This window comes from Vulpes lagopus, chromosome 23 (assembly GCF_018345385.1).
Source record: "Vulpes lagopus strain Blue_001 chromosome 23, ASM1834538v1, whole genome shotgun sequence".
Lineage (NCBI taxonomy): Eukaryota > Metazoa > Chordata > Mammalia > Carnivora > Canidae > Vulpes > Vulpes lagopus.
The window spans coordinates 61,704,567-61,717,072 of NC_054846.1; the positions used below are offsets into that span (position 1 = coordinate 61,704,567).

General features: G+C 61.0%; 1 protein-coding gene across 3 annotated transcripts in view; it reads left to right on the forward strand.

Moving 5' to 3' along the window:
• Positions 1 to 12,506, forward strand: part of KCNQ4 (potassium voltage-gated channel subfamily Q member 4) — a 51,204-nt gene that overhangs the window by 30,067 nt on the left and 8,631 nt on the right. The window contains exons 5-10 of one of the 3 annotated variants that reach the window (XM_041738534.1): positions 404 to 529; positions 914 to 1,024; positions 1,227 to 1,322; positions 3,949 to 4,037; positions 5,641 to 5,802; positions 6,173 to 6,217. In XM_041738534.1, the coding sequence (XP_041594468.1) occupies positions 404 to 529; positions 914 to 1,024; positions 1,227 to 1,322; positions 3,949 to 4,037; positions 5,641 to 5,802; positions 6,173 to 6,217 (629 nt within the window). The remainder of the gene's footprint in view (positions 1 to 403; positions 530 to 913; positions 1,025 to 1,226; positions 1,323 to 3,948; positions 4,038 to 5,640; positions 5,803 to 6,172; positions 6,218 to 12,506) is intronic. The other 2 variants (XM_041738535.1, XM_041738536.1) reach the window with 2 other exon arrangements.

Sequence of the window (12,506 nt, forward strand, 5' to 3'; positions counted from 1 at the left end):
GACAGGGCTTGGAAGCTTCTGGGTTCGGTGGCTCTGCGCACAGCAAAGTGGGGAGCTGGGGCGGAGTCTGTGGGGGGTGGGGCAGGATTGGATGTTGGGGGGTGTGGGGTGCTGGGGGGCAGTGGGTCTGGGGACTGAGATCAAGGCCAGGGTGGGGGCTGGGGGGCGGGAAGGTGGGAAGGCGAGGGAGGGTCCCCTTGCAGGGAGGAGAGGGGAAAGGAAGGCAGGGAGAGCCATCTCTGAGCAACTCGGAGCCGTGGGGGACCTTTGTCCCCCCCAAAGCACCTCTCAAAGGTCGCTGTCGGGACCCCCCAGCTGCCCAGAGCTGCCAGCTGGGCGCCGTGTTACCCCCCTCCTCGTACCCCTCCCCCCGGCCTCCTAATGCCCCCTGCTGCTCTCGCAGGAGCTGATCACCGCCTGGTACATCGGGTTCCTGGTGCTCATCTTCGCCTCCTTCCTGGTCTACCTGGCCGAGAAGGACGCCAACTCCGACTTCTCCTCCTACGCCGACTCGCTCTGGTGGGGGACGGTGCGTGAGGGTCTGTGCAGTGCCGCCCTTCTTCCCCAGACCCTCCCCTGCGCCACCACTGGGACTCTGACTCCCGGTTGAGGGAGCCTGCACCTGTCCTCTCAGTGGGGGCTGCCCCCGTCCAGGTTCTGTTGGCCCCCAACCTGCCCCAGTAGACCTGCCTGTGCTCCATCTAGTTCCCCACACCAAGCCCCTGCCACCTTAGCCCTGACCAGCCAGGGGATAAGGAAGGGGAGAGGTCTGCCTATGCCCCCAGCCAGCCCCTGTGGACCACTGCAGGGCACCCCTCATGGCCAGGCTCCCACCTGCCTGTGCCCCAGCAAGCTCTTGTGGGTGGCTCTGAGGGTCCAGCCAGCTCTGAGGGTAAACTCTTTGTGTCCCCAGATCACACTGACGACCATTGGCTATGGTGACAAGACACCGCACACGTGGCTGGGCAGGGTCCTGGCCGCCGGCTTTGCCTTACTAGGCATCTCCTTCTTTGCCTTGCCTGCTGTGAGTCCCCCTGCACTTAGGGTCCCCCGGCCTGGGGGAGAGGGTCCTGGGGGCAGAGCTGGGGAGCCCCTGTCCTGCATTTGCACAGGTGGAGGAGGTGACAGTGGGGGGGATGGGGCCGGGATGGAGACCTTCTGGGCCTTTTGCTGTACCCCCACCCCCACCACCACCACCTTTCTCCCAACCACCCCTATTCCCCTAGGGCATCCTTGGCTCTGGCTTTGCCCTGAAGGTGCAGGAGCAGCACCGTCAGAAGCACTTCGAGAAGAGGAGGATGCCTGCAGCCAACCTCATCCAGGTACGAGTGGCTTAGGAAGCCCCTGAAATGAACTGGTGGGTCACCTCTCTGTACTGACCTGGGTGTCCCACTTTCGTGATTGTGTCTCCACTTTGAAGCTTTTCTGAGGTCACGTGCCAAGTCCGGGCTAGAGCTGGGATGCTAAGTGGGACTGTCAGAAACTTCCCTTGTGCCCCACGTGCCGGTTCAGGCCTCGTCAGAGCTGCCCCACTGTCCCGCTCCAGCCCCCACCCTACGTGGCCTGCAGTGGAGTGGGGCCCCGGGCCTCTTGTCCTCTTGTCCCCACAGCCACCCGAAGGCTGTGCAGTCGTCAGTGAGCCTGCCGCTGCTCCCAGCACCGGTTCGTTGCACCAGCACTCACACGAATGAATGTTGTGACTATAGGCTGAGACAACCGCCTTAAAAGAAAGCATAGTTCTCTGCAGAGCATTTCACAGGGTTCTGGCCTGATGTGACCTTGAAGGGGAACTCAGGGATGAGGACCCTAGAAAATTAACCCTTGCATTGCAAGCTGGAGGACCAGTAGGAGTCCACTAGGGGAAGAGGTGAAGTAAAGGAACTGCATGTGCAAAGGCGCAGTGGTGGAAAGGAGCATGGTGTGTTTGGTGAACTGGAAGGCAGCTAGCGAGGCTGGAAAAGCTCCAAGAAGGGTATATAGAGGAAGGAGGGGTTGGGTAAGTGGGTGAGGCCCGGGCCTGAAGGGCCACAGGGAGGAGCTTAACATTTTCCTAAGAGTGATGAGGAGCCACGGACAGTATGAAACGGGAGGAATGGGCCACAGGATCAGATTTACATTTTGAAAGGAGGCGAGTGGGTTGGAGACTGCCCCGGGTGTGCAGGGGGAGATGATAAGGGGCTCTGGCAACGTGTGGGCAAGGCAGGCTGGTGGACTGGCCCCCGTGGGAAGGAGGGAGCAGATTCTGTATATTTAGGAGGTGAAATTCGTGGCCTCAGCAGTGGGGTGGGGAGGTGTGTGGCGGGGGACTTCCAGGTTTCTAGCTCCCCCAACTATCCATCGACCCTCCCCACTGGAGGGGGACCGGGCTTGGGGCATGAGGCATGTGAGTTTGGAGTTTGGCCGGAGCAGGGGGTGGGGGGAGCCTGAGGGCATGAGCCCTGGTGGGCAGCATGGAGGAGGCAGCTGCACATACGGGTCTGCAGCTAAGAAGAGTGAGACGTGCTGAGCAGGCAGGGGTGGAGAGTAATGGGGTCAGGGCCAGGATGAGCTGGCCCGGGATGGAGAGCAGGGGTGGAGAAGATGGTCCCCGACGAGCTTCGAGGAACCTCAGCATTTGGTGACTGGGGGGAGCAGGGCTGGGCTAGTCAGGGAGGCAGAGGAGGAGCTGCCAGAGGTGGGGGAAGAGAACCGGCAAAGCAGGAGTGCGTGGCCTCAGTTTCCCCCGCCGCGCTGAGGCATGCTGATAGGCCGGGGTGGGGGGTTGGCAGGGGCTCCGGGGCTTTGGGACTCTGTGACTTAGCCCTGGGCTTCCCTCTAGCCAGGGTGCGAGGGGGAGCAGGGTCTGCTGGAAGTAGTTCAGGGGATACAGCCCCCTCGGCCTGCCCCCGGCGCCTGCCCTTGTGCTCCCCCATCTAGGCCTGACTTGACCCCACCTTATCTCTCCGCCCCAGGGTGGAACCCCCTCCACGTCCCTGCTATCTGCAGCCGCCACCCCAGCCTTTCCTTCTCAGTGTCCCCTGGGGCACAATGGCTGTGGTCCCCTGGGGCCTGGCCTTCCAAGGGCCATCGTGAGGGCAGGTGGCTGGCACTGTCCAGGCCAAGAGACAGCTGGCATTGTGGGGCCCATAATTAATGCGACAGCTCCGGCAGCTGCTCCCTGGCTCAAGCCAGGGGCCGAGGCAAGCAGGACGTAAAAATACCCCTGTGCTAGGAGGGTGCCTGGTCAGTGAGTTCAGCAGTGGGCAGTGCCTTCGGGGCAAAGAGGTGCCCACAGCGGGGAGGCATCCGGGGCTCAGTTAGGCTCTGTCCATGCCTCCCTGCCCTCCCTAATCACCCCACTCCCAGCCCCTCCTTGGCTCCTCTTCTTACCCGGAGGGAGAAGGACAGTCCTTCCTCTTGTTCAGCCCTCATCCCTCCTGCTGCAGAGACAATCCTGCAAGTCCCTGCATGCTGAGGGGTGGGTAGGCCACGCTCTGCCCTCCCCTCCTCAAACCCCATGGGCAGTGCCAGGAAGCTGGGAAAACACAGGGTGGATTTATTAGGAGCAATAATAATTCACCCAGCCAGTATTGGTCCCAAGCACCTACCGCGTGCCGGGGGTACAGCGGGGACCAAGACACAGCTTAGAGTCCAGAGGGCGGGAAAGGCTCATCAAATACACAGGGAGTAGCTGCTCCCTGGCTGTGGCCACGGGAGGGAACGGGAGTGTAGACGGGGGAGCCTGGTGTCAGGTGCCTTCTGTGTGCCAGGCACCGTGCTTGGCACTTGGTAGACATTGGCCCTTTTAATCCTCGTAGCAGGCTGTGGGGTCCGCAGCCTCTGGCTCTGGGTCCCCTCCGGCAGACCCGAGGACTGGCTCCTTTGAGGGCAGAGGGCTAGCGAGGGGCAGGGGCGAGAGGCTTCGCTGATGCCTTGTCCCCCCTCCCCTTCCTTCCCTCGTCTGACCAGGCCGCGTGGCGCCTGTACTCCACCGACACGAGCCGGGCCTACCTGACAGCCACCTGGTACTACTATGACAGTATCCTGCCATCGTTCAGGTAGGCCCTGCTGCAGGGGGACAGGGTGGGGGTGGGAGGGGGCTGCTGGCCATGCCCCTTGAGGACCGGGGGCTGGGACTCAGAGCTGGAGGGTGGGAATGGGGCCTGGCTCTGCAAATCCCGTGTAATGCAGAGCCTGGAGCATCCTCTCCTGTCCTGCTCTGCCCCGGGAAGGTGGTGGACACCAGGTACAGGGTGTGTGTGGGGGTTTGCTGCCCCTCAGGGCGGTGGCACAACCAGCTATCTCCCCCCGTCCCAGGTGAGGGAGGGGTTAGCCCCTGCTACCTGGCATGCGGCAGCCGCGCAGAGGAAGTGTGTGCTATGAGCAGGAGCGTGTGTGCCAGAGGTGGGCGCCAGGCCCACCCCAGCGCCCCTGTGTGTGAGCCTGCTCCTGCTTTTCCTGGCCCTTGTGACCAGAAGCGGGTTCACCCCCCTGGCCCGGGTCGGCAGAAGGCTGCCCCTTATTAGTGACAGTCATCCCTGGGGCCTGTGCCTGGTCCTTGGGCAGGAGTGAAGACCAGAGAGTGCGGCTCAGTCCCCAGGTCAGGTGGGCATCAAGGGAGACTGGGCGAGGCTGGGCGAGGGCTGCTGCGCTCAGCGCTTCTCCGGGGTGGGGGAGGTTGGGGGGGGGCCTGTTCCTCATTAGTTCTCCAAGAGCAGATGATTCGTGATCCCACTCACCCCTACGCCTGGCTCCCCTTCCCTGCTCCCTCCGGGCTCCAGGGGCTTCCTAGGGGAGGCTCCAGGGGCTTCTTAGGGGAGCCTAGGAGAGAAGGGGTGGGGGAGGGGGCTCCCAGAATCACACTGGGTCCCTCCCCCGTCTCCACTTGGCAGAGGCAAGCTCCCACCTCAGAGATAGGGGTTGGTGGTTGGTCTAGAAGGAGCCCCCCTTTCCAGGGGCAGCTCTAAGGACTCAAGGCCTTAGAGAGCGGGGCAGGAGCTGGTTTGTTAGGAATGGGGTGTATGATAGGGAGAGGGGGAGGGAAGATCTGGGGTAGTCCCGGGGCCTCTGGTAGGAGGGACGGAACTTGGTTTAGAGATTCTAGGTCCACGGGCCTTCTGCTCCTGGGAGCTCCCTGTCACACCCCTGTGATGGGCAGGCAGGGGGCAGGTACCCTCCTTCGGTTATGGAAACGGGACATGGCCTGGAGAGTTAGGAAGGAGCTGGGCCCAAATCTAGTCTCCAGGAACCAGGGGCAGGGGTGGATGCTGGAGGAGTGGGGGGCTGGGTTAGCTACCCCATCAAGTCTCTCTCCTAAAATCCAGTCAGATCAGGAGGGTGAGGATTTCAGGATGAGCGGAAGTAGGCTAGATTCAAGCTCCCGCTTGCCGCCTTCCCAGGGTGCCCTCAAGTTGTGCCCAACCTGCACAACCGTACTTGGCAGCCCTGAGGATTTCCCAGGAACTGAGTGCAGAAAGGGAGGGAGGAAGGTTAGTCTCTCTCACCAGCCACCCCCCCACCCTGCCTGTTCTGACTTGGGGTGTTTGCTGAGCCCCTCTAGAGGCAGAGCCTGGAAGGATCTGAGCTCCAGAGCTTGGTGCCCACCAGGCGAGTGGGGGGTGCCAGGGCCCTGCCTGCCGCTGATGGCGCCCTCTCCTGCAGAGAGCTGGCCCTCTTGTTTGAGCACGTGCAACGGGCCCGCAATGGGGGCCTACGGCCCTTGGAGGTGCGGCGGGTGCCGGTACCCGATGGAGCGCCCTCCCGTTACCCGCCCGTTGCCACCTGCCACCGGCCGGGCAGCACCTCCTTCTGCCCTGGGGAAAGGTAGGGGCCCCCCGGGGCCACCACCTCCTCTTGCTTCTCTTCCTCCTCTTCCATTCTTTGTCTCACCCTCTCTCAGACCTGCCTGTGGCCACCATGTGGGTGTCTGGGCCTGTTCTGGGGACTCCCAGGCCTTGTCACGGGGCCGGGGCATTTGTCGTCGGATGGCCTGACAGGTACAGACTGAAAGCCTCTCTGGAGAGGCCAGGCTGGACTCACCTGCTTGTCACCTGGGGCTCTAAGGGTCTGAGCGGGGGAGATGTCCACACCGTCCTCTCCCGGCACCTCCTCCATTCATTCCATTTGTCCTCTTTCTTTCTGTTTCCACATCCCCTCACTCTTCCATCCCTGCACCCCCATCCCTCCCGGGCAGCTGGAGAGAGGAGGAGGCCGCTGGCCACAGGTGCTTACGGCTCAGGTAATCGTGGGCCCCATTCTGGGGCGCGAGGGCAGGGAACCCCCTCCCCCAGCATGTTCCTCTAGAAGGGGCTCACCACCTTGCCTCTCGGGAATGAGGTGCCAGCTGGAGACAGAGATCCGTGACTAAGAACCGCTGTAGGACCTACGTAAACTCAGCCAATGACTAATGCTCTTGTCTTGTGCAAACCTTGTCTACAGCTTGGCTAATCCCAGAGGGTCCTCTTGGGATTCTCCCACCATGCCTTTCTTCCTCACTGAGGGACATTTTGCTGCTCCTAACAGTCTCTTTCCCCTTGGCCTGTCTCTCCTGGAGCTTTTGCATCCTGAAAGAAGAACAAAGAAAGAACAATGCTTACCCCTACGTACATGTTCAAACTAGTGGAATTTCAGGCAATTTTGGAGAAGGGCAGCTCTCTAGCTCACAGGATGGGGGAGCGGCTGCTCCTGTAGAGGGTTCAATCCCCCCTCATTCCCCCGTCCCGCCCCCTCCCCATCTCTTTGCTCTGTTTCATCCTTACACATCATCCCTGATCAGCCAGGTGGGCGTCTGGACCTTGAGCCTCAGGTGTGATTCTGAGCCCTGGGCCCAGAGCAAGGGAGGGGAGAGGCCAGCCACTCAGCCATCAGGAGGCCCGCGTGGTGGAAGCTGGCCTCTGCCACCTGATGCTGTGTGTCCTTGAGAAAGTCATAGTGTCACTCTGGGCCTCTGGGTCCTAGGCAGCAATGTGTAGGCGGCTCAGGGGCTCTGGGGTCTCCAGGCTCAAAGGCCTGTGGGGGAGAGGGGGAGGGGTCGGTGCAGAGGATGCTGGGAGCAGCACTTCTTCCCTGTTCTCAGTGAGGGCATCTCTGACCAGGGGCCCAACAGGGAGCAGGAAGCAGGGAGACGGAGGGCCCCTCCAGATCAGGGGCTAGAGGGACGGGAGGCATGACTGGCCAGGCCTGGCTGGGAACTCTCCAGAAGAGAGTGCATGGCACCTCTCCCACCCACAACTGCTGTGGGGCTCTGGGTCCCCCTAAGCCTAGGGCCAGATGACTGCTGAGGGCTTGGCATTCACTAACCCCCAGCCTTGCGTCCGTCTGCCCTGGACTGTCTGTGTGGCTGGGGCTCCTGGTGAGGGTGGTGGAGTGTCTCTTCTTCCCCGGGCACCGCAGGAGGTCGAGCTGTGACTTCTAGGACATCAGTCCCCAGGCTTGGGCCAAATGGCCATACCCTTAACTCTTGGCTATCTGGGCCCTATGGGGTGGGTGCTCCAGACAGGACCTCCCCCCCCCCCCGCCGCCCGACGCACACACCCACATACATATCCACACTTCTGCTGGTTGTGGTGCTTGTGGAAGGACCCAGACTACAAGAAGCAGGACTTCCTGGGGGATGGCATTGCCAGGGCCAGCACCTCCTCTCTTTGAGGTTTTTCCATGAGGCACTAAGACGCTGTTTCTCAAGGCATGGTCCACTGACTTCCTGCATCAGCATCTGTGGGGCACTGCGTTAAAAAATGCAGATCCCTGGACCTCTCCCCAGGGCCACAGTAGGAGACTCTCTGGAGAAGAGGCACAGAACTCTGCATATTCAACTTGCTCCCCAGGAGATCCTTATGCAAACCCTGAGAATCTCTGCATTCTGGGGATGTGGGCTGGAGGAGGATTTGGGTGGGGGTTCTCTCCCACCAGCCACAGGAAGCCAGCCCCATCCTGGCAGCTCCCCACGCTCCACCCACCTGCCCCCTTCCCACTAACCTCTGTTTGTGTCTTGTTCTCAACTTCCAGCCAGATGTTTAGTAATAAACGGAGTTTCTTTCGGATCCACGCCAGCTGGAGACCGAGGTACCCCCTCGCCTGCTCCTCCTGTCCCCACTCCTCCTTGCCCCACCCAGTTTGGGGACTGGAGAGGGGGACAGGATAGGCCAAGGCCAAGGTGCATGTGCCTGCAGCCTGCCGTCTGCCTTGGGGCCCTGAGGAGGCTCTTACCTTCCTGGGGATGCCTCTGCCAGGTCGGAGGGCATGGGCCTGGTGCCCACTCTGCCAGGAGGGACATCTGTAGGAGATTTGGGATGAGTTCTGGCTCTGCTGCTGACCCGCTGTGCGATCTTGGTCAAATTGCTTCCCTTCTCTGGACCTGTGGAACCAGGAACGGGCAGATTGAACTAGAGGCCCTCTGAGGGTCCTTCCCACTCTGACTTGCCAGGTGTTGGGTTTAGCTTCCTGGCTTCCCGCTACCTCCTCCCCACCCCCCGGGGACTGAGCAGATGCCTGAAGGAGCTGGGATTGGCACCTCTTTCACTAACTCTAGAGCCCAGCTCTTACAGCCGCATCACCACTACATGCCTTAGTACCTGCCCTGTGCCCGGCCCCGTACGAGGGACGTAGCAGTGCATAAAAGACGGTGCCTGCAGAGTTGCAGAGAGCAGTTGCTGTTCTGTGTGATGAATGCAACGAAAGGAGGGAGCAGAGGGGCTACGGAGCCAGGGTCAGGCACTTCACCTAGAGGAGCCCCCAAAAGGAGTGGACGTGAGGGAGGGCCTGCCAGGCAAGGAAGCAGCGTGCACCAAGGCGAGGAGGTGAGAGAGAGCACAGCCGTGGAAAGGGAGCAGGCAACCCAGTGTGGCCAGATCTGAGAGTGCGGGCTCAGGAGTGAGGTTGGGGGCTGAGCTGGATCGTGAGGAACCCCAAGGCCCTGGCTGAGTGTCATCCAGTAGGCCCTGCCTGGCAGGCTGGGCTCACGGCGTCTTGGGTCTCCCCAGAGGGGCTTCTGGAGCCTTGTGAGTTTGGGGAGCCCATAAGTATGTGGTTGACAGAGCTTCTGGCTGCCCGTCCAAGAGGCAGTGCTTCTTCGGAACTAGTGTCCTGGATCCGAACCTGGCCGCCACGCGCTAGCTAGGGGACCGTCACCAGACGCCTCGAGTGGCTCAGTTTCTGTGGACGGTAATAGCATCTGCTTCCCCTCAAACCGTGCCTGGCTCATAGGAAGTGCTAGATAAGTGGTTGGCCTTGTTCAGTGTGGTGTGTGGAGCAGCTAAGATCTTATTTTTATTTTTATTTATTTTTATTTTTTGTAAATATTTTATTTATTTATTCACGAGAGACACAGAGGGAGAGGCAGAGACCCAGGCAGAGGGAGAAGCAGGCTCCTCGCAGGGAGCCTGATGTGGGACTCGATCCTGTGCTCCAGGATCATGCCTTGAGCTGCAGGCAAACGCTCAACCACTGGGCCACCCAGGCGTCCCAGATCTTATTTTTAAGCATAGCTTGGACACCATGGCTGAAGGCAACGGGGACACAACTGAGAGTTTAAGCTGTGGAGTCTCTGGGTTGGACCTGCCCCTTTGCAAGACGCCGTCAGCAGCGTGGGCATGATGAGCAGGAAGGGCCAGGCCAGGCCAGGCCAGGGGGGCCAGCCATGAGGTTGTGCAGAGGGGCTGTAGGCAGCGTCGGAGGGGGTGGGCAGCCTCTACCCCCCAGGAGTGTGGCCTTTTGGCCAGATGGAATCCCTAAAGTCATTCGTTGTGGACGCGAGCACAGGGGTTGATCCAGCAGGGCAGTCGGAGGGCAGCCTGTGTCCAGTCCCGTCCTCCCCAACGGGGTCGCCTCAGTCAGGCCTACCCCTCCATGTCCCAGGCCCCGACAGCCCCCTCAGACCAGTCTTTCAACGTCGGCACCAGGGAAGTCTTGGTTCGGACCGTTCTTCACTGGTGACGGGGCTGTCACATGTGTTATTTAGCATTGTTGAGCAGCCTCCCTGGCCTCGACCCACTAGATGCCAGGAGCACCCTCCAATGTGACGCCAGAAATGTCTCCAGGCATTGCCAAGCGTCCCCGGGTGAGCAGAACTGCCCCCAGCAGAGAGCTGCTGCCCTGGACACTGTCCTGATCACTGGTCCCCGAGAAAGAACAGTCTCTGAAGTCTCAGAAAAGGCTGAGTTCTGATCCTTGCCACCTCTGGGGCTTTGGGCAGGTCGTTTGACCTCCTTGCCAGTCTGTAAACGAGGGATGGTACCCGCGGAGCCCACCACACAAAGCGGCCGGGAGGGCCAAGGCCTCAGACAGGACCTTGCGTGTCCCGAGGAGCCTGGGGTGGGAAGGAGCTCCCCCGACGTCCACCGCGTGCCAGGTTTCTTTCCATTTTGTTTGAGCTTTTAGGCTCCAGAGAGGCTGACGTGAGCCGTTTCCTGGGCCCTGCCCAAGGAGCTGGAATCCAGGGCCACCCCTGGGAAAACAGTGCCTTCTTACATTCAAGAGGAGCCCAGGGCCTCTGGCTGGCTGGAAAGTTACAGAACCCCACAAACCAGGCTGGAAGCTCCTCCAACCATCACAGAATCAGAGCTGGAAAGGGACCTTTCAAGGCCTCTAGTGCAAGCCTCCAGACCCCTTCCTCCCTGAGTCCTGCTGAGAGCAAGCCCAGTCTTGCTTGCACACTTCTCGTGAATAGGGAGGTCCCCCCCCTTTCTCCCAGAACATCATTGGAGTGATGTGCTGGGCGCAGAGATCTGGAGTTCCAGGCCTTTGGCTGTGTGCCAGGGCCTTCTCCACCCCCCTCTTGCTCTCCCCCTTGGAGGAGTGCAGGACAGAGGGAGGGGTTGCACGGGCCGGGCGGGTGAGGGGTGCTTGCCAGCATGAGGAGAGCCTGAAGGAATGGCTCTGTAGAGGAAAGTTTGGGAGAGCCAACCTCAAACTTTGGTTGGCATCTCCGGGATGTGTTGAGGGGATCCTGGGCCAGCAGACAGCATGCTGGATTGTGGGGCTTGCCTCGTCCTTCCCTTCTGATATCCTCAGGGCCCCAATCCACGACCTGTAACCTCTCCCTTCTGGGCAGAGGCCCCTACTCCTAAGGATGGCTCTACATCCTGGCTGCCTTCTCGAAGGTGCCCCTGGTTTCGAGATCTTCCTCACCTCAGCACCTTGGCTCTATACCCTGTACCCCATGCCCAGGGCATGGGGGACCCTAGTTCCCACCCAGCCCTGAAACCAGAACGTGTCCCCTGGTCAGCTCTTGACCTGGAAGTGTCTGACAGTCGGTGGCCCAGTCTCCTCCCCGCATCCCTGTCCCACCTTAGGCCTCCTCCAAGACTGGCTGGTGCTCTCCTGAGCCAGGGCCCAGACATTTGGGGTGAAAGGGCCCCCAACCTGCCCATAAGCCACAGCAAGGAGGCAGTCGTCACGAGGGCATGGGGTGGAGGACGTTTGCATAGGTCCTACCAGACAGTGACGACATGATCCTTGAAACCCTGGGACACAGAGTTACCCTCCTGGGTATTGGCTAGCCAGGGCCTGTCCTGGGCCACCTGGGGCCTCCCCGCCCTGTCTTCCTCCGAGGATCGGGGATGTGGTAGGGAGTTGGGGTGCGGGAAGGGAGGTCTGAGCACACGCCCGGACGTGCACATGTGTGTACCTGTGCACACAGATGTGCAGGGGTTGTTGAAATGGGGGTTCATTAGGCAGTGGGGGGTGCGGAGCTGGGAGAGTGGGCCTCAGTCCAGGTGGGCAGCTCTCAGGCAGGGGGGACCACAGGAGAATGGCTTAAGACCTTCACTGGGGCGGGGAGAGGGGGCACCAGACATGTCCCAGGCGTAGATGTGGGCTCGGCAGCCAGACCACAAGGCCAAGGCCCTCTGCGGCCGGCACGTTGCACCCCGGGCGGGGGCACTGTTTCTGCTCGAGTCTGCGATGCACACCTTGGGAGTTTGGCAGTGTTCTGCCTGCAAAGCGGTACCATGTCCTAAAGCCCTGACCCGACCCGTGTGGGATCGGAGAGCTCCAGCAGGAAAGGAGGAAAATATAAATTGACAGTGTAGACACACTGGTACCTAGGTGCTCACACACACACACACACACACACACACACACACACACACACACCCCGCCAGCTCCACAGCCGGCCTCTGTGTACAGTGAGGACCTGGAGGCCTTTCTCAGTGTGCATGGCCAGGTGAGCCTCTCCATCCCTCAGCAGCCCGTCTGTGCACAAAGGGGTGGCCACCTCCACCTCCACCCACCCACCTGAGCCAGGCCCAGCTCTCCCATCCTCCTGTCTGTCTCTGACTCGCTTCTTGGGTCTCTCTCACTCCTTCCGCTCTGACATCTGTCTCCTGTGTGCCCCCCTTATCTGTCTGTGCAATGAGGGGTGGGAGATGGGGGTAGGGAGGGGATCTGCTCAGACTGACCCCGCATCAGCTTCTGGAAGGGTCAGGGCCCCCCTTGCCACACCCTTGTTCCGACCCAGGAAGCCTCCACTTGGTGGAGAATCAAAACCCAGTAGCCACCCCCAAGTCCTAAGTCAGCTGCGCCCCCCC